At 36.9% G+C, this 22,596-nt stretch overlaps 1 protein-coding gene across 1 annotated transcript; it reads left to right on the top strand.

The window, feature by feature from the left end:
* The first annotated feature begins 3,733 nt into the window (after window positions 1–3,733).
* On the top strand, window positions 3,734–17,893 carry LOC113334689 (probable RNA-dependent RNA polymerase 1). Its single transcript, XM_026580885.1, has 5 exons — window positions 3,734–4,039; window positions 8,052–8,306; window positions 10,441–12,341; window positions 15,268–15,418; window positions 17,093–17,893. Exons 1-5 carry the CDS (start codon window positions 3,734–3,736, stop codon window positions 17,891–17,893), a joined length of 3,414 nt encoding a protein of 1,137 aa, XP_026436670.1.
* The last annotated feature ends 4,703 nt before the right edge of the window (window positions 17,894–22,596 follow it).

Genomic DNA, 22,596 nt, shown 5'->3' with positions numbered 1-22,596 from the left:
GAGAAAATGCAACCAAAGATCGTAAGGCTGCAGCTAGGCAAAAAGAACAAATATGAGACGTACGACAAACAAGAGCATAGAGTCGTGACTCTTGGAGACACAAACATACCTCGTCATCCAGACTCCAGAGCATATATGATAACCAGACTCATGTAGCTGCATCTGTCATTGCCATCGGAGCCTCCTGAAGACGCACAACATTTGCATAATGTTGATTTTTGTGTTAGTTTTTGGTCGAACCAATTTAGTTATGTTATAAATAGAAAAATTGGGGTCAATTGTCCAAATATTTTTAAAACATGGTTCTAATGGACGAGTAAAACTTAGTATGGGTGAAATGGACACCAAAAAAATAGCAAGAATGAATCTGGATTCATAATAGCTTAAGCTTAAAAAATAGCGAGAGTGAAACTGGGTACATCCTGATGTAAATTAAAAATAAGAAAAAGTATTTGAAATTTGGTAGGATGAAACTGTTTACATCCTGACTATTTTTACATTCTCGTCCATTTAAACAGTATCAAATTTTACATGTATTTTTCACCCATGGCTTGTCATTATTGGGTTAGTTGACCAATTTTATGTTATAGATATGCGTAGCGTCGCATAAACATATTAAATTTCATCTAAGTTATGTTACACAATATGCATAGTTTCTTTATACGAGAGAGGTAACGTTGACGTGATTACCCTGACATTATGTTATAGAATTTAGGCACTACTTATGGCAAAATATTTTCTTACATAACTTTACGTACTATATTGAGATTGTTCGTTTGTTGTCTAAAAGACCATTAAATTTTCTTTAATTTCTCTATTTCTGCAAAGCAGACATTGCTATCTTTACCATTTATATTTTTGGGCGGAGCCTGAATTTGTTCGCCACTATTTCTTATTTGAATGTAGAGACACACCTGTCATATGGTCGGGATTACAAGATAAATGTGACCAAATTAGTGATATTTCCTTTCCCTGTCTTCTTGTAACGGCAGTTAATCTCCAGCCCTCTTTTAACTTCTTTATCAAAAATAATATTACTTTTACTTACAAAAACGAGATACCATTATTTTTCCATTTTAACCTAAATGAAAGGAATAACAAAAGAAAATGTGAAGTCAGTCAAACCCCAATTTGATAATATATTCCCTTTGTTTCTGGAAAAGAGTTAGTATCACGATTTCAATTTATCCTATTTTTAGGTTAAAATAAAATTATCATAATACCTACATCTTTTTTCCAAATAGGAAGGTATATTTAAATTTTTCTTTATATTAGAGAGATTACGTTGACGTAATTATTCTGACATTATGTCATAGAATTTAGGCACCAATTTTTCTTTATTAAACCCAAACGGTAACGAATCAGAAATTAATTTTTGGTAAAATATTTTTTTTACATTACTAAAAACAATGATAGTTATATTATATTGAGATTGTTCGTTTGTTGCCTAAAGACCATTAAATTTTCTTTAATTCTCTCTTTCCATAAAGCGGAGTTGCTATCTCCACCATGTTATTTTTGGGCCGAACCTGAATTTGTTCGACGCTATTTCTTATTCGAATGCAGAGACACACCTGTCATATGGTCGGGAATACAAGATAAATGTGGCCAAATTAGTGATATTCCCTTCCCTGTCTTCTTGTAGTTGCAGTTGATCTCCAGTCCTTTTTAGCTTTTTTATCAAAAAATAATATTACTTCCACTTACAAAAACGAGATACCATCACTTTTTATTTTAACATAAATGTAAGGAATAACAAAAGAAAAGTGAAGTCAGTCAGACCCCAATATGATAATATATTCTCTTTATTTTTAGAAAAGAATTACTACCAGACTAGTTTGTCACTACTTATTTTTAGACTAAAATAAAAAAAAAATGATAATACCTACTCTTTTTTCCAAATAGGAAAGTATATTTAAATTTTTCTAAGCATTAAACAAGCGAGAATAAATGTACAGTTCTCGAAATTATGTTTTTTTTCGTTCACGAGTAGACTAATTGATATACTCCGATAAGTTTCCATTCACAGGGAAATTAATTAACATACTCTGAATCTCTGATAAGAAAAGTGTGTAGTGACTAAATTTGACTTTTTAGAAGAATACTAATAGTTGTTTTATGGGGAAAGCTTTTATCATCTTCATTGCGTACATAATACCATTTGTCTATAAAAGGGTTGTCAGATTGTATCAGCTCATTCATATTTCGTTAAGGCATCAAGTACAATCGTTTTTTTGATCGAGCGGCACTCCAACGCGTTAATCACACTTGTGAGATCTCATTAAGCTCTCTTTGGTTTACTGTTATTATATGTTTTCTGATTTACTTTATCATCTACTTCTTTTTATTTTGATCAACTTACACTAAAATGATTTATGTAGATAAATATTAGTTTCATCTTTGTTCTGATAATCAATCCATAGATATATAGCTTATATGTTTTTTGTTTCTTGTAAATCCATCTCTCTCTTCTACTTCAATAATAAAAACAGTCCATGGATAATAAGACTTCTATAGTTTTGATGAAAATGAAAATTTAAACAAATCCCTCGATAACTTTCATCATCATTTTTAACATAGTGGTGTTAAACTCTTATCTTAAGAAATGACAGCAATTTTATAGTCATGTTTATAAGCTTCCCAACGATTTAAAATTTACAAAAATTTGAGAGATGATATATCGTTCAATAAGCTTAAAAACTAGGTTACAAAGGGGTTAGCTTAGCTTTTACTTTCGTTGGGCAAATAACCATTTTTGTGAATTTGGGAAAGAGGAGAACAGGAGGAGTCTGTTCCTCAAACTAAGCCAGTCTTATACAGGATGTGACGATCAAGTTACACAGAAAATGACATTAATTCATTAGGACTTCATAAGAGGATGCGTAATTGCCTTGTGATGTGATGCTACATGGATGTGTTCTTTCAACTCTGTTTAAGACTTCCGGGATGCAGTTAATCTGCCAATCACTATTGACTCCTGTCAAATAGGAAGTCTTAAATAAAATTACAAAATATCAAGTAGAATAATAGATGATCTCTACCTTCATAAGCATTGGCGTTATCTTCCCTTTTAGTTAGAAGCAACATTTTTGGATTCATCGAAAATATCATAAACAGTAGCTTACACTAGCTAGGGTGTGTTTAACAGTTTGAGTTTGAATTATGAAGTGCCATAAGCAGTTTGGCTGTCTATTGACCACAATCTCATGCAGTTTGGATACTAATTAATATGATTGTACGTGATATTATCACCTAACGACTTTATTAATATACTACAATGACAATAATGACAATGTTATATACTTTCATATCGATAGGATGTCATTGTGGATTAAAGTTTTCTTTTGGTTGAAATTTTTTTGTGTGCCAAAAAAATACTCTCTCCGTTCCAATTTAGATGATGTTTTGGGAGTTTTCTTGCAGATTAAGAAATGGAGAGAGATACAAAAAAAATTCTATTTATGCCCATGAGAAAAGTCTTCAAACATTAATTATTATTAGTGTATTAATAAATTTATGGTTCCAAGAAAAATTGTGAGGATATTGTTGGTAATTTTGTGGGAAAAATATGAAAACTCTCAAGTAATGTGGAACAAAAAAATAATCCTAAACACTTATCTAAAGTGAAACAGAGGGAGTAGGTTGTTTCGGTATGTATAGTGGAAATTTGTTTGATAAAGTTTAACTTGGTTTGTAACAGGTGACTTCAATTAATCAGGTAAATATAGAGGAGATGGGAAGGACAGTCGAAGTTGACGAGTTCCCTTCTTATGTGAATGCAGAAATGGCAAAAGAATTCCTGGAGAAATATACGGGCAAGGGAACTGTGTACGCACTATTGATCAAGAAAAAGAAAGCATACGCACCACTAAAAATGTTAAAGTTCAAAAGAAAAGGGACGAATCCTAGAGTTTTTGCAAAAGTGCAATTCATAAGCAAAGAAGATGCGTCTTCTTTGATTAATAAACAGCTCAATTATGATGGCAAGTCATATTTAAAAGTTACGGATTTGGCGCTTGATATTGTGCCAAACTCAAGGGTTGTTGGTTAAACTTCAACATAGAAACCACTAACAAGTTGGTTAGGATAAGAATAGGAAATACATGAAGTTCTAAGAATTAGGAGCTAGCTAAGTTCTAAGAAAAGGAAAGACATGTAATAAGGTAATAGGACTAGGAAAAGGAATTCATAGTTCTATATATATATGATCACCAAAGTTGTGGTTGATCATATGAGCAAGATTAGAGCTTGTGTTTAGTTTTGAGAGATTTTTTAAACATCAATAAAGAGAGTTGTCTTTATATAAGCTAAGTTTCATCTTGCAGTTGCCATTAATTGGTATCAGAGCTTGTTTCTGAGCCATGGAAAACGAAACTACCATTGTGGGTGCAAAACAGTTCACGCCACCATCAATACAAGTTCCAATCCTCAACACCACAAACTACACAGTATGGGCCATGAGAATGAAGGTACTGATGAAAATCTACAAAGTTTGGGAAACAATTGATCCTGGTACATTGGACCCAGACAAAAACAATGTTGCCATTGGATTACTCTTTCAAGCAATACCAGAATGTCTTGTTCTACAAGTTGGTGAACAGGAAACTTCAAAGAAAATTTGGGATGCAATAAAGGCACGTAATCTCGGAGCTGATCGAGTTAAAGAAGCCCGTCTGCAAACCTTAATGTCTGAATTTGAAAGAGTGAAGATGAAAGACACGGATACTATTGATAGCTTTGCAGGAAAGCTATCAGAGATAGCCTCAAAAGCTGCGTCACTTGGACAATCCATTGATGAAGATAAACTGGTAAAGAAGTTTCTCAATAGTTTACCAAGATCCAAGTATATTCATATCATAGCTTCTCTCGAACAAGTCTTAGATTTAAAGAAGACTAGCTATGAAGATATAATTGGAAGATTGAAAGCATATGAAGAGAGAATCCTTGATGAAGAAAACAATGGAGAAACTCAAGGAAAACTCTTCTACACAAACTCTTACCAAAAAAACTCTGCGAAAAGAGAGGTCGTGGAAGAGGTGGAAGAGGAAACAGAGGCCGAGGAATGGGAGGAAGGTTTAACTCACAAGATAGAACAACAAGTCAGAATGATCAAAACCAAAGGAAAGAAAAGAAGGATAGATCAAACATTATTTGTTACAGATGTGATAAACCAGGACACTTCTCCTCTGTATGCCCTGAAAGAATACAAAAGATGGAAGAAACAAACAAGAATGAAACAAGGGAAGCAGATACAACTCTTTTCATGCACGGAGTTGTCTTCTTAAACGAAGGGAAACTAATACCAAAGAACTACGAATCAAAGGATGGAGAAGAAGGAATCTGGTATTTAGATAATGGAGCCAGCAATCACATGACTGGTAAGAGACACTACTTTTCTGAACTTAATGAGAAAATCAAAGGACAAGTGAAGTTTGGGGATAGATCTTCTGTAGAAATTTAAGGGAAAGGATCAATTCTATTTCAGAGCAAGACCGGAGAACAGAAGCTTGTCACAAACATCTACTTCATCCCAAACTTACAAAGCAACATTCTAAGTTTAGGACAAGCTACAGAAGTTGGATGTGATGTTAGAATGCGACAAGATTATCTAACAGTTCATGACCCAAGTGGAAGACTTTTAGTTAGAGTCTCACGCTCACAGAATAGACTCTACAAGATAAGTCTCATGATTGGAACTGATAGAGGAGGATAGTTCACTTCCGCAGAGTTCAACAAGTTCTGTGAGTCAAATGGAATCAAAAGGCAACTCACAGCACCATATACACCACAACAAAACGGAGTGGTGGAGAGGAGAAACAGGACTCTAATGGAGATGACAAGAAGTTCTTTAAAGGATATGCAGCTACCTAATTATCTACGGGGAGAAGCTGTACGACACTCCAAATACCTAATAAACAAGATACCTACGAAAGTTCTGAAAGACATGACTCCATATGAAAGCTTGCGAAAGAGAAAACCAAACATAGATCATTTAAGAGTGTTTGGTTGCAAAGCATACGCAAAATTTGATTCTGCAACTCTTAAGAAACTGGATGACAGATCTCAGACTCTTGTGAATCTAGGAATTGAGCCTGGATCCAAAGCCTATATATTATTCAATCCAACAACGAAAAGAGTGATAGTGAGTCGAGATGTGGTATTCGATGAAAAAGCAAACTGGAACTGGAAAGAAACTAATGATGGACCAAGTAGGGATCCAGGAATGTTTCACATGAGATGGGGTCAAGTAATTGATGAAGGCGAAGGACCCATAATCATCAATACCAATGGAAACAATGATGTTAATCAAGAAGAAGAAGAGAATAATGAAAACACTGAGAATAACGAAGAAGTAGTAGAAGAAGAAGAGATCGATGAAATAACTCAACCCATTCCACTGCGAAAATCAACAAGACAGATACAAAGGCCACAGTATCTGGAGGATTATGTTCTTCAAGCTGCAGAAGAATGTGAGATAATGCTACTTTCTGTTAATGATGAACCAAGAAATTTTCAGGAAGCAAAGGTCTCGACTAAATGGACACAAGCATGTAGAGAATAAATTATTTCAATCAACAAAAACAATACTTGGTTTCTAGTTGATAAGCCAGGTGGGGTAAAAGTGATTGGTCTTAAGTGGATCTTCAAAATAAAACGGAATGCTGATGGTACTGTCAACAAATATAAGGCAAGACTTGTAGCTAAGGGATACGTTCAAGAATCAGGCATAGACTTTGATGAAACATCAGTATACAGAAGAGAAGAAAAGGGAACGCTTCTTGTGATTGCAGTCTATGTAGATGATCTATTTTTGACTGGAAACTCCCTTAAGGTGATCAATGAGTTCAAGAGAGAAATGTCATCAAAGTTTGAGATGTCAGACCTCGGAAAACTCACTTATTATCTTGGCATAGAATTCCATCAAGGAGTAGATGGGATTCATATTAAACAAGAATCTTATGCAAGGAGAATTCTGAAAGAAGCAGGACTTGAAACTTGTAATCCAACTAAGATACCAATGGAGTTTGGACTTAAAGTTTCAAAGGAACAAGAAGAAGCTGAGATTGATCCAACGAGTTATAGAAGAAATGTTGGATGCCTTAGATACTTGTTACACACAAGACCAGACTTGGCTTTCTCTGTGGGAGTAGCAAGCCGATATATGCAGAGTCCACGCAAGTCTCATGGTGATGTAATAAAGCAGATATTGAGATATCTAAGAGGAACAATCAGCTGTGAGTTGAAGTATGGTCGAGGAGGATCAAAAGAAATTGTTGGGTATAGTGACAGCAGTCATAATATTGACCAAGATGATGGAAAAGGTACAACTGGTCATATATTTTATCTAGGTGAAGCACCTATTACATGGTGTTCAAAGAAGCAAGACACTGTAGCCCTCTCATCCTGTGAAGCTGAGTTCATGGCCGCAACAGAAGCAGCTAAACAATCAATATGGCTTCAAGAGCTGTTGGGTGAAATCAAAGGAAGAGAACCTGAAAAAGTTCTCATCAAGATTATAATAAGTTTGCAATTGCACTCACTAAAAATCCAGTGTTTCATGGGAAGACGAAACACATTCATAAAAGGTAACATTCCATACGAGAATGCATCGATAAGGAGGTCATTAACGTTGAACACATACCAGGAACTGAGCAGAAAGCAGATATATTGACAAAGGCATTAGCTCGGATCAAGTTTGAAGAAATGAGACAACTGATTGGAGTACAAGATATGTCACGGGTAAGGTTGAAGCTTAACGGGGAGAATGTTGGTTAAACTTCAACATAGAAATCACTAACAAGTTGGTTAGGATAAGAATAGGAAATACATGAAGTTCTAAGAATTAGGATCTAGCTAAGTTCTAAGAAAAGGAAAGACATGTAATAAGGTAATAGGACTAGGAAAAGGAATTCATAGTTCTATATATATATGATCACCAAAGTTGTGGTTGATCACATGAGCAAGAATAGAGCTTGTGTTTAGTTTTGAGAGATTTTCTAAACATCAATAAATAGAGTTGTCTTTATATAAGCTAAGTTTCGATCTTGCAGTTGCCATTAAGGGTTTCAGTATTCCGTTCACAGGCCACTGCTCTGTACTTCGGCGACCAGGTTTCTGATAATTGTTTTCTTTCGAATTGGAAGGGGCACAATGTGATAGTAGATTTCGAGTTTGGATTTCGGAGATTAAGCTTTCTTTTATCTTATCTTCACGTGGACTATAAGCTTGAACTTACATATGAGAGCATTTGGCGGATCCATTTACATCGCTCAGAGAATCGAAGTCCGCAGATGCTCCTAATTCAGGTTTGCTATCATCTTTAAAGAATTATTTCGTGTTTTTTTTTTCTTTCCTTCTAATAGCTCCGACAAATAGTTATAGCTGTAGCGTGGTACATAGTAATCAACTTGCAAAAAATAAAGAACAAAAAAAGCTTACAAATAAATTAAGTGCTGTTACAGAGGGGACATATGTTTTTAAATTAATGTAGAATACTTTTTTTAATTAGTTGCTAAATAATTCTACAACAAACCTGTACATCATTATATGTAAATAGTTATGTATGATTTTCGTGTGCGATTCACCATTATTTTAAATGATTCATTATTTCTGGATTTAGAGTTTAGATATTGTTCGTATAGTGGTGAATGGATCTAGTGTAAAGTTTTGGTGTAAAGGTAAAAACATTTTTTTATTACCTAGAGCAACTAAATTATTCTTACGTGTAACCTACGATTCTCTCACTTGGTTTTAGAAACCTTATTAGAAAATAATCAAATTCTCTGCCTTAATGAAAATCCATTGTTTATGAAATTCTCTCCCTTATTAGAATTTAGATATTGTTTGTGTGCTTTAGAGCTTTTCCAATGGAATGTATGTGAAAATAAACGTTTAAATTCACATAGGATACATATTTATTTTTCTTAAATTTTTTTTCCAACCCCAACTTCTTAAATCAATGTGAAGATGACGTGGATTAATTTTGGTAGACATTCTCAAGGCGAATGTCTAGTTCTAGACAACCATCTTGAGGATGTCTAACTATCTTAGTAAGTTTTTGTTTAACTAAAATAATTTCAATATACTCCATTCGTTCTACAATAGATGGCATATTCGGTTTTAAATTTTGTCCCACTTATAGGAGACCTATATCATTAAACAAGGAGATATTTCTAAAACTATCATATTAATTGATCATTGTTAGCACAAGAAACATATGTATAATTTGATAGAATCTTTATATTCGTTACTTAAATGTTTTTAAATGCTTTTCTATGGTATAAAGTTGACGGTATATGTAGTATAGTTTGAGAGATAAATCATTTCAAAATTTTACTAATTAATATCCATAAGGATATAATTGCAAATAATACTACTCCTTCCTTTTACTTGGCTTAAGAATTTTACAAACTTGAACTAGATCACCTATTGAGGGACAAAGGGAGTATTAACATAACCATTTTTAGCTATAATAAAATCTTAAATTACTAAAAATAAAATTCACATTTAATCCTGAAAGAACCACAAATAATAAGAGTGGAGATGAATTTCCCTTGAACTTGAGGAAAAATTGGAATAAAAACGTCCTATTTGCGTTGCCACTTAGAAAATACACAACAACTATTAAAGAAGCACTTAGACCTTCTCTAATGGAATGTGTTTGAAAAGAAGTTATAACTTAATCCACATAAAATACATATTCACTTTCTCATAAATGTTTCTTTAGGTCTAACCTCTATAACTAATGTTTAGATGACGTAACCTAGTTACGAGAAGACAACCTCTAAGCGAACTTTTAGAACTAGAGATTCATTTACGGGAAGTCTTCCTTCCTAGTTACCATTTATTACTACCTAAAAATAAAAATAGAAAATATATATACCAGTAAATGAATGGCACATAGGTATATAAAAGTTACAAAAACTAATGGTCTACTAATTGTGAGATCCAATTCCTTAAAAAAAATTATTATCATTTTTAGTTGGTTTTTTGTGAAGCAAATTACTGACTTATTCGAACCATAAGGCTATACTTTAATTTCGTTTTTACTTTTTTTTCCACAAATTTGGTCCATTAACCCAATAACGATATTTCTGGGTGAAAAAAACATGTAAAATTTGATATTGTTTAAATGAAAGAAAATTTAAAAATAGTCAGGATGTAAACAGTTTCATCCTGCCCATTTTCAAATACTTTTTCTTATTTTTAATTTACATCAGGATACATCCAGTTTCATCCTCGCAATTTTTTATGTTTAACCCATGATGAATCCAGTTTCACTCATGCAATTTTTCTGGTGTCCATTTCATCCATACTAACTTTTAAAAAATATTTGGACAAATGACCCATTTTCCGTTTTTTTTTTCTTTTTTTTTTTAAGTTTCATTTCATGTGGAAAGCATGTAAGCTAAGAGCACTAACATTCTTTTCACCTGGCAGATGTTTGCAGCTCCGAAGGTTTACAAGAAGTTTCTTTCCTCTTCAGAGGATTCTGCTTTACAATATTACAAGGACACATTTGATGATAAGTGGGTTCGGACCACAGACTTCACTCAATCATGTTGTATTGGGCGGTCTTCTGCTATATGTTTGAAACTCCCAGATGATTGCCATCTCCCAGATTTCCGTGTAAACTTTCCCCATTTCAAGGAAGATAAATATTACTTCGCATTGCAAGAGCAGCAGGGTGGTTCTATTTTTTGTCAGAGTTCGGATCTAGTTCCCATTGTTGCATCTCCTCAGGGACTTGAGAATGAGTTGCCATATGAGATCCTGTTCAGGGTTAGTTCCTTGGTCCAGCGTGGGTGTCTTCCGGGGCCAACTCTCGATGCAGCTTTCTTTGAGATGGTAGATCCTAGGTATATACCTGCTGGTCACATAGAGCGTGCCCTGGAAAAGCTTTATCACTTGCGAGAATGCTGTTATGAGCCAGCAAAGTGGCTTGACGAGCAGTACTTAAGTTACTCATTGTGGCCGAGATATCCTGGGTCCCCTGCTATCTCCTTGGATAAAGGACTGGTTAGTGTTCGCAAGGTTCAAGTAACCCCTTCGAAAGTATACTTTTGTGGCCCAGAAGTAATTATTTCCAACAGGGTTCTGCGTCATTTTCATAGGCATATTGATAACTTTATCCGTATATCTTTTGTCGACGAAGACTGGGAGAAATTACGTCCAGCTGATTTATCTTCTCGTTCAGACGAAACTGAAATCCGCACAGCGCTTTACACAAGGGTACTCTCAACGTTGAGAAACGGAATAGTGATAGGTGATAAGAAGTTCGATTTTCTTGCCTTCTCGTCAAGTCAACTCCGGAATAATTCAGCCTGGATGTTTGCTTCTGTTGGCAACCTTACTGCAGCTGGAATTAGGGACTGGATGGGTGATTTTCGTGAGATCAGAAATGTGGCCAAGTATGCTGCCAGATTGGGTCAATCTTTTGGCTCCTCGACAGAAACGTTGAATGTTTACAGCCATGAAGTGGAAATCATTCCTGATATAGAGATTGAAAGCAATGAAACCAAATATACTTTCTCTGATGGAATTGGAAAAATCTCTTATGCATTTGCGCGTGAAGTGGCTAACAAGTGTGGCCTAGAAGGTTTTAGTACTCCAACTGCTTTCCAAGTTCGATACGGCGGTTACAAAGGTGTTGTTGCTGTAGATCCCATGTCAAGAAAGAAGTTGTCTTTAAGGAAGAGCATGCACAAGTTCAAGTCAAAGAATACAACACTAGATGTATTAGCTTGGAGCAAGTATCAGCCGTGTTTCCTCAATCGTCAAGTGATCACCCTTTTGTCTACACTTGGGGTCAGCGATTCTGTATTTGAGAAAAAACAAAAGGAAGTTACCGAGCAACTGGATTTGAGTTTGACAGATCCCTTAAGAGCGTATGAAACACTTGCAATCATGTCCCCAGGAGAAAGCACAAATATTATCAAGGAAATGCTCTTGTGTGGATACATGCCTAATCAAGAGCCATTCCTATCGATGATGCTCCAAACTTTTCGAGCATCAAAGCTGCATGAGCTGAGCACTAAAACACGGATTTTTATTCCAAAAGGGAGGTCTATGATTGGGTGTCTTGACGAAAGGGGAATTTTAGATTATGGGCAGGTGTTTATTCAAGTTTCCGCTGTTGGCAGCAAACAGTTTCATGAAGATTCATTCTCTAACAATAGTCTTAAAGGATCAGAGGAGAACAATTTTGTTGTGGTTGGGAAGGTAGTGGTTGCTAAGAAACCATGCCTGCACCCTTGTGATATTCGTGTTTTGTGTGCGGTTGATGTGCCAGCTCTGCACCATACGGTGGATTGTGTTGTTTTTCCTCAAAAAGGAAAAAGGTGAGAATTCTTTTTTTTTTATTGGGTGATAACAGTGAACTGATTTCGAAATTCACTAGCACCAAATTCTTTACCGTTCAAAAAAACAAAAAAAAAGGATTATATTCAGAAGTAGGCCTGGTCTGGACCCTCACTTTCATTTCTAGGCCACTTTTTTTATTTCTTACAAAACTAGGCAAGTTAAACGGATTCCATCCATTTTAACCATCTCGGTCAATTTATCGCGTTGACTTGTCAATATCTCACCAAAATATCATATAGGGATATCTCATGGATGTGGTAAGATTACTGAAATGTCCTTCACACGTGTGTGTCAATCACACTAGATAAGATGTCCACGTGTTGCTATCTGAGAGCCTAATCTAACTAAGACGACATCTCGAGGATTAATTGAACGGCCATGATAAACCACTCGAGCCTAATTATCTGAGAACCAGACGACATCACGTGTTGCTATCGAGGATTAATTCATTCTTCTTCTTATCTTTTTCTTCTTTGTTTTCTTCTCCTTCCGTTTTATTTCTTCTGCTCATTAGTGAAGAAAAAGGGTTTGATAGAAATTGAGAAGCAAAGTAGATTAAGGTTCAGTTTGTGAAGAAAGTATTGATGGTGTTTGGCAGTGATGGTTTCGATAATCGAAGACTAGGGTTGAATTCGAACTGAAATTGGGTTCTTGGTGCTGGTTTTGAATGATTCTGCTGATATCATCCTCCGTTTGTTTTCTGCTGACTCTCTGCGAGTCGTGTGTTATGTCTATCTAAGTACATCAGATGTTGAGGTGGTATGATTGTTGAAGAAGATGGTGTGGTTGAGGTTCATGAAGAAAATCAATTAGAGATTTTACGGTTTCGGGATTAATATGATAAAATCAGAGTTAGGGTTTGGCATGAAATTGAGAAATGAATTGAGATCTTAATGGATGAGGAAAATAGGGGTTGTTGATGAATTGATGATATGAAGCAGTTCTGGGAGAATAATTGGGAATTGAGTTACGGTTTCTGAGAAATGGAATCAGAGTTTAATTTGAGGATGAATAAGAAGAAGCTAGAAGATGGGTTTGTTCTAATTGATGTTTGATTGAAGCTGTCCTGAAGATGAATCAAAGAATTAAGGTTTGCTGGTGATTTCAGTTATATGAGAAGAGTATGTAGAAGCTGTTGATGATGAATTGATGGAAACAATGAAGAGTATTTCAAGATTAAAGAAGATTGGTGGTGGTGCTGGATTTGATTGAAGTCAGGAAACCGAGAGAAGGGTTCGATAGAATTTGTTATGAAGATTGAGAACTGTTGGTGATGATGAGAGTATTTTGGTGTTAGATGAATGGTGACTGATTAGTGAATGTATGTGTATTTGAGAAGGTACACGAGAATGGGTTTATCTCCAATTCGATTGCAGGTTAAAGGGGAGCTCATACAACAGCAAAATTGCCATCTCTGAGTTCCCAGTTTCACACACACAAAGGTGTTCGACAGAAAACCTGAACGACAGAAAGCCTGAACGACATTTCAGGTCTTGAAGTGGTCAGTTAGGGTTTATGTTCTTCCTTAAAACAGGAATTAGGTTCTGGGTGGAAATGATTTGGTGATTTAACAATTCAGAGAACGTGAATTGCTGGGTAAGTCTCTAATTATTTCTAATTCTGGTATTTTTAATTGAGCTGATTAAAGTATTCAATTTATTTGATAGAGAATAGAACCAGAATTGAGATCAATGTAGAATGGAGTTGTAATTGTGGTTTACTGTTGTGGTTGTGGTGATTCTGAAGTTGCACATATGAATAATTGAGGAAGGAGGTGGTGGTGAGGATATTGTTGTTGTGGTTTTGTGAAGTGCAGGGAAGAACTCATAGTGGTTATGGGATTGACTGTGTTGAGCTAAGGTACAGAATTACATGAGTTTAAGGTATTTGTGTGTTTGAGTTGAGAGAATGAGCAAAAGTGGAGATGTGTATTGCTGTACAAAATTACATGAGTTTAAGTTTATAGATGCTAATGAGAACGGAATCAAATGGTCTAATTCTGATGTTCAATCTTTCATCTCTATTGATCCTATCCATGGACCTGTGGTATGTTACCCCTCTTCTATTAAATTTTGGAAAGTAAAACGAGTTATGAGAAGATAAAACTACTGGAACCTTATTCTTTTGCTGTCATCTTGTAGCGGATCTTTTCGATTTCGGTTGACATTGGCTAATGATTATTAGTGCTATTCCATCCCGTTGTTGCTCTCCATACATTTGTGTGAGTGATATCTAGCATCCTTTCAGTATGTTTTGTGACCTCGTATGTGTTCATTCTAGAGAAATAGATGCCCTAGGTTTGGCCTGCTTGGCACTGCCGTCTCTTGTATAGATTTATCTGGCTGCATGGAAATGTCCTGCATAATCCCTTAAGAATATGCAAAACAGTGATTATTACTCTGGAGAAGCGTCCAACTTTACTTTTAAGCAGTCAGGTGGTGGTTTAGCGACTTCCTTAGTCTCCTTAGTTTCTACCCATAATATATGAAGTTCCGATGTTGAATTATGGGGGATCTGGGGTTAGTGTTACCATCGTTTAAAACTAGCTATACTAGTTTATATTCAAAGGGGTTTTCTTGCTAGCACTAGATTTTGTTTTATCCTTGGTTGGTGTAGGAAGAGTATGGCTTAGCACTACATCTTTGCCGTTCTCTTTATTATGCAATCTGTGTCGTTGATGAAGATTTGAAGGACTAAAACGTCTTTTTAGCTAAGAAAATATGGATAGCTGGAAGATAACTGTAGCTAACTTTCCATCCATCACTTTTGATCAAAACTTACCTAGTCTAGCAATAAATAAAAAAAGTAGCCTAGAAATAAAAAGCACCAGAAAAAAACGGGCCTATTTTTGTGAAAAGCCCAAAAAAAAATAGCGTGGACGCTTGATTAACAATGATATTGCAGACCCCATCCAAACGAGTGTTCCGGGAGCGATTTGGACGGTGATGTATACTTTGTCTCATGGGACCCTGAACTTATTCCACCTCGACAAGTAGAGGCAATGAATTATGCTGCAGCGCCTACAGTGCTCTTGGATCATGATGTTAGAACTGAGGTATGTATAAAATTCCATATAATGATTAGCTTTATTACTTTTGTTACTCAACACGTTTGGATGCTTGATTTACATAAAGATTATTGGGAAATGGGGTATTTTTATTCGATGCTTGGTTTACGTTAGGCTATTGTGAAAATAGAGCATTTGCAGGAAATGTGAAGTAATCAAGTAGAAATTCATGAGGACACCGGAGTGCATGCATTTATTTGTAAGGAAGTTGCCTTTGAGCCTTTTGATTTGTTGTGATTGATAAAGAACTTGGTAATGACGAAGTTATGGGTATCGTCACTCAATGACTTTATCACTCTACTATAGTGGCATCAGCAAGTCTTTTAATATGCATCACAGATTAAATGCTAACTTATTAGAGAGCTGATTTATTTTTCTTCAAGGTTCATGTCTATATCATTAGTATCATCACTCAATGACTTTATGAGCGTGCTGTAGTGGCATCAGAAAGCCTTTTAACGTGCATCAGATATTATCGGTCTTCACTACAATGCTTAAATAAGAACATTATTTACTCTTATATTCTTACAATTGTTACCACCGAAACACACGAACACATTTTTGTCACTCGTCATGGCGTATCAATTGATTTAGCCTTTAGGTATACTACCCAAAAAGTAACATCTAAAAGACCGCATATCAAGCAAAGAATGATGATGAACCGATGTGTGACTATCATGTTGCACTTGAAATCATGATCGCAAACACCCAAGACCTCAACCTGTCCAAGTAATGAGACACAACATGCCAGACAGTACTCAACGAAAGTAGCTTGCAACCCTGGCATCACCTATAATACTCTATCCGTTCTATTTTAAATGATGTTTTAGGGTTATTTTTTTGTTCTACAATACTTGAAAGTTTTCATATTTTTTCACATAACTACCAATTACACCTTGACATTTTGTCTTGGAACTATAAGTTTTTTTTTTAAATACATTAATAACAATTAATGTTTGAAGACTTTTCTTAAGGATATAAATGAAAAATTTTCATATCTCTCTCAATTTCTTAATCTGCGTGAAAACTCCAAAAAACATCATCTAAAGTGGAATGGAGGGAGTATGTTTTTATATCCGAGGGAAGATTCATGGATAATCTTACATGAACACTATCTTACAAGATTTAACCCAACTTTTTTTAGAGGCCAAACGATAATGAATTTGAAGCCAATACTTTGATGATATGTGCTTCTTTTGAAACTCGACAATCCTACAAAAAAAAATGAAAGAAGTCCGAGACGTATAACACCACTATCTACCACTTTGAAAACCAACAGTTGGAAATTGACGGTCGAAATTAAAATTGGTAAATGGTGAGGTTTGGTATCTCTAATCATGCTCAATTATTTGATGGAATATAGAATTTAGTAAGATGAAATTATAACCGAAAAACTGGTGAACAATGATTGTTCATGGATCCTTACCGTTGCCAATTGGCTTTCAATTACCTTATAATGATTTATTGGTTCTCTTAAGTTTTAGCATTATATCTATTATATGTAATGAACTGATAAGAACCGATGCCTATTCGAATCAATTTTGGTAAAGTTTTTCTACCTACTCGTTAACATGCATGGGGGATGCTAATGGAGAGATATGATTAGCTTGCCTTATTCTGCAGTCCACTATTAGTATTAATGTATTTGTTTTTGATGTGCAGGAGGTTGAACAGTTCTTCACCGACTACATGATAAATGATAATTTGGGACTAATTGGGAATACCCACTTTGCCTTTGCCGACTTCATGGCTGAGAGCTCCCAGTGCAAAGAGCTTGCTAAGCTATTCTCAATTGCTGTCGACTTCCCAAAAACTGGTGTACCTGCAGTAATTCCTCCACATCTACGTGTAGATACATATCCCGACTTCATGGAAAAGTTTGATAAGCCCAGCTACATATCAGACCGAGTGATCGGGAGATTGTTTAGGCAGGTCAAAGGTACTGCACCAAACATGAGCTGTGTGAAATCCTTCACCCGGGAGGTGGCAGAGAAATCCTATGATCATGACATGGAGTTTCATGGTTTTGAGAAACACCTAGTTGATGCCAAGTTTTACAAAGGAGAATATGATTTCAAGTTGGGGAACTTGCTGGCTTATTATGGGATCCAGTCCGAGGCAGAGATTTTTGGCGGTGGCATACTAAAAATGTCAAAATCATTCAACATGAGGAAAGATGCGGAAGCAATCAGTTTGGAATTTAGGTCTTTAAGGAACGAAGCAAGAACTTGGTTTGATGAGAACAGTGGTACAATTTCAGTAAATGAAGCAGTTGATGATATTTATGCCAAGGCTTCGGCTTGGTATTACGTTACTTATCATCCCAGTTACTGGGGATGTTATAACGATGGAATGAAAAGGGCTTATTACCTTAGTTTCCCTTGGTGTGTCTATGACAAACTGATCCACATTAAGCGGAAGAACACTGTACGTAATCAAGTATTTCAGTTGATCAGCTCATAATTTATTAAATGAGTGTTACTTTTAAAAGCTGTCATAATCAGTTATATTTTAAGAAAATTGATTTTGGTTTTTTTTTCCTATTTTTTTTCAACTATCAAGTGACAAAAAAAATAGCGAGATAGGTCCTCGTTATTTGCTTTCCTTTATTCTAAGATAATCAATTATTTAAAAATGGTGTTTGTAAAAATTTATCATAAAAATGATTCAATCAGAATCATATATCTATTCATGATTATGTATAATCATAAATTCTACCAAACAAGACCATTGTAAATCATAACCCTTCTGTATATATGATAAAACATGTGTGTCCGCTTTTATTTACAATTCCGCGAACGGAGAAGGGAACATTACATGGCGAAAAACGATATTCTGAACAGTTTGGAGGCCGTGTTTGTAATGACCCGTCCTTCCACCGATATTGTCCCACTTAGCTACTGCGGTTATCCGACAGTGTGGGGTTTTCAACGGGCATCGCTGCGGTAATCCAGCAACAACTTCCCGGGAGGTCACCCATCCCAGGATCGCTCCCGCCCGAGCACGCTTAACTGCAGAGTTTTCTGTCAACTCTGGAGCCAACTGTGCTGAAAAGGTCTCGGTGTTAGGGAAGAACAAACGACCACTGCCGAATATCGGGGTAATACAATACCGAGAACCGAAACCCATTTTCCAGTAGCAAGTACCGGGTTTGGGTAGGAGACAATGTTAGTTCCCAAATATTGGACATAGTTTTTACGCAGGCCTGACCAAGCCTCGCACAACCCGTAGGCAAATATCGGGGTAATACATTCGCAAGACCAGATCTCCGACGTTCCCTGCCCCTCATGAGAAGGACCAGGACCAACCCCAACCCCGTCCAGCGTACCTTCACACCCTCGGCAGGTGACTCGTTGTCGGCTCTGATACCATTTCTAATGACCCGTCTCTCCACCGATATTGTCACCACTTAGCCACTGCAGTTATTCGGCAGTGTGGGGTTTTCAATGGGCATCGCTGCGGTTATCCAGCAACAACTTCCCGGGAGGTCACCCATCCCTGGATTGCTCCCGCTCGAGCACACTTAACTGCAGAGTTTTCTGCCAACTCTGGAGCCAATTGTGCTGAAAAGGCCTCGGTGTTAGAAAGGACAAACCATTACTTATATTCCATTCGGTCAACCACTGCCGAATATCGGGGTATTACAATACCACCACCTTAAATTGGAGCCGTCCTCAGCTCCAGAATATATTCGCAAGCCCAGATCTCCGACGTTCCCCGACCCTCATGAGAAACACCTGGACCAACCCCGTACAACATACCTTCCCACCCTCGGCAGGTGACCCATCGTCGGTTTTGACACCATTTGTAATGACCCGTCCTTCCACCGATACTATCCCCACTTAGCCATTGCGGTTATCCGGCAGCGTGATATTTTCAACGGGCATCGCTGCGATAATCCAACAACAACTTCCCGGGAGGTCACCCATTCCAGGATTGCTCCGGCCCGAGCACGCTTAACTATAGAGTTTTCTGCCAACTCTCGAGCCAACTGTACTGAACAGGCCTCGGTGTTAGAGAAGGACAAACCATATTATATTCCATTCGACCAACCAATGCCGAATATTGGGGGGTAATACAATCCACCACCTTAAATTAGAGTCGTCCTCGGCTCCAGAGTATATTCGCATGCCCAGATCTCCGAAGTTCCCTACCCCTCATGAGAAGCACCTGGACCAACCCCGTCCAGCGTACCTTCACACCCTCGACAGGTGACTCGTCGTCGGCTATGATACCATTTGTAATGACTCATCCCTCCACCGATACTATCCCCACTTAGACACTGCGTTTATCCAGCAGCGTGGGGTTTTTAACGGGAATCGCTGCGGTTATCCAGCAACAACTTCAACTTCCCGAGAGGTCACCCATCCCTGGATAGCTCCAGTCCGAGCACGCTTAACTGCAGAGTTTTCTGCCAACTTTGGAGCCAATTGTGCTGAAAAGACCTCGGTGTTAGGAAATGACAAATCATTACTTATATAGGTATATTCCATTTGGCCAACCACTTCCGAATATTGGGGTAATCCAGGGATGAGTGCTCGGACGGGAGTAATCCAGGGATGGGTGACCGCCCGGGAAGTTTCTACTGGATTTCCACAGCGATGCACGTTGAAAACCCCACACTGCGGGATAAACGCAGTGGTTAAGTAGGGACAATACCGGTGGAAGGGACGGATCATCACAAATGGTATCAGAGCCGACGACGGTTCACCTGCCGAGGGTGGGAAAGTACGCTGGACGGGGTTGCTCCAGATGTTTATCTCATGAGAGGCACGAAAGTCGGTGATCTGGGCTTGTATATATTCTGGAGCCGAGGACGGCTCCAATTTAAGGTGGTGGTATTGTAATACCCGATATTCGGAAGTGGTTGGCCGAATGGAATACAAGTAATGGTTTGTCATTTCCTAACACCGAGGCTTTTTCAGCACAATTGGCTCCATAGTCGGCAGAAAGTTAAGCGTGCTCGGACGGGAGTAATCCAGGGATGGGTGACCTCCCGGGAAGTTTCTGTTGGATTACCGCAGCGATGCCCTTTGAAAACCTCACAGTGCTGGTCCCACCGCAGTGGCTAAGTGGGGACAATATCGCTGTAAGGGACGGGTCATTACAATGTTGCATGATTTTTACAATGCAAAAGAGAACTTTACTGCATTTAATTTGTGAGTTGCATTATAGACAAAGTACCAAGCTGAAACTGTTGGAAGTAAGAAATTCTTGGTAGCTAGGTTCTCGATATATAAGATGTCCAATGACAAATCTGTGATTGATCAATTTATTGAACTTTAGTGCATTATCAATGAAATTATTGTGAAAGTATATTGATTGATGAAATTTTTCAACTGTCTGATGTGATTGAGAAACTAGTGTCTTGCTGGTCAGAGAACAAACGAAGATTGAGGCATGAAACTTGTAAAGTTAATATGGTTGATTTGGGTAAGAAGATTTTATTGGAAGAATTGTTGTGTTCCAAGGACAAGAATGTGTCTTCTGTAAGGGACACGTCTAACAAAGCTCGTGTAATTGAACACGAATCTCCAATGCTGAAAAAGGTAAGAACAACAAACACAACTCCAAGCGTGGTCCTCACGAGAAAGGTATGTTTCAAAAACACAAATCTAGCATTAATAAATTAAGGGTGCTTGTTATGTTTGTGGAATTCCTTGCCATATGAAAACTCTCTGTAGACAATGTAAGAACCATAATAATAAGAAAAAAGATGTTAATTTGGTTGGGAATAACAAGTACGAGTCGTTTTACTGTTAAATCTGAATGCATTTGTAACATATTCCTGCAAGTGGTATCAAATGAATCGTTTCTAGACTGCCAATCGTGGTTACGTACTGTAAACGAATTATCCAAAAGGGTTGATGAAATAGATAGCAGGGTGAACTATATATATATATATAATTCAGGTATAAATGTGAAGGAGCATATCCTACATACCACAAGTGGAAATTCGTATTTCCCATAACAATTCATATGACAAACAAACATTACAAGTCCTTCCCAAACCATGAAAAGATTAACAAAATCAACAGAAGTATAGTAAAGCAATTTAAACAAAGCATGGAATGCACACTAGACAATGCATGAGTTTGAAGAAAGTTGTGCTTAAACTTCAAACTTGACATATAAACTTTTGTAAAAGAACAACAATGGTTACAAAAGAGTCAAATATATTCCCAACTATTTTGATGATAAGCCACGCCTACCTCGAGATCCAAGATCCACTGGTTCGTCCTTTGAATCGATCGACATTAATATAGACTAACTGTTAATCACACAAGAAGTCTAAGAATCTAGCCAAAATGGCTCACACAAGAATCATACAATTCCATCTAATGATTCTAAGCCCATTTATGGTTCTATCCCTTTTTATTCACTATCTTTAGCATAAATAAGGTTTACTAATTCAATTAGATTGGTTCTATAGTCCATTAGACAAGTCTTGTGAATATCTACTGAAAAGGCGAGGGTACCCAAATATACCTCAAGCTAAAACTTTTCCTACCTATAAGTCCATTCTCCGAAAGTGATTGTCTATGGACTGAGTCGAGACAATACAACTAATCGGTTCACACTTCGTGTGATCGTCTATGGATATGAGATCGAGACAATACAACTGAAAAAGCGAGGGTCTAACAACACCACCCAATATTTCGCTTAGTAATCTGTACGGACTAACTCCGAAATACTTTGCTAGAGAATCAACTAGACAGTCAGACTCAATCTAGATTAAAGTATCTCAAGGAGTTAATATCTCTCACTTGTTTTGATTTACTCAAGATAAAACAATGGAGAGTCTTTAATCAAACACAAGGAATAACTTGGACGGTACCAAAGACCAATGTCCAAGGATCAATCAGCAACCAAAGGTTGGATTTCCAATTGATGATCTTAACGCACAACCTGTATTATTTCAATTATATAAAATATAATGCGAAAAAGAAATAATATAGACACCAGAAGTTTTGTTAACGAGGAAACCGCAAATGCAGAAAAACCCCGGGACCTAGTCCAGATTGAATACACAATGTATTAAGCCGCTACAGACACTAGCCTACTACAAGCTAACTTCGGACTGGACTATAGTTGAACCCCAATCAGTCTCTCACTGATCCAAGGTACAATTTTACTCCCTACGCCTCTGATCCCAGCAGGACACT

Source organism: Papaver somniferum, unplaced genomic scaffold (genome assembly GCF_003573695.1).
Source record: "Papaver somniferum cultivar HN1 unplaced genomic scaffold, ASM357369v1 unplaced-scaffold_137, whole genome shotgun sequence".
Taxonomy (NCBI): Eukaryota; Viridiplantae; Streptophyta; class Magnoliopsida; order Ranunculales; family Papaveraceae; genus Papaver; species Papaver somniferum.
The sequence above is the reverse complement of the archived record's forward strand: the minus strand, read 5'-3'. Positions and strand labels throughout refer to the sequence as shown.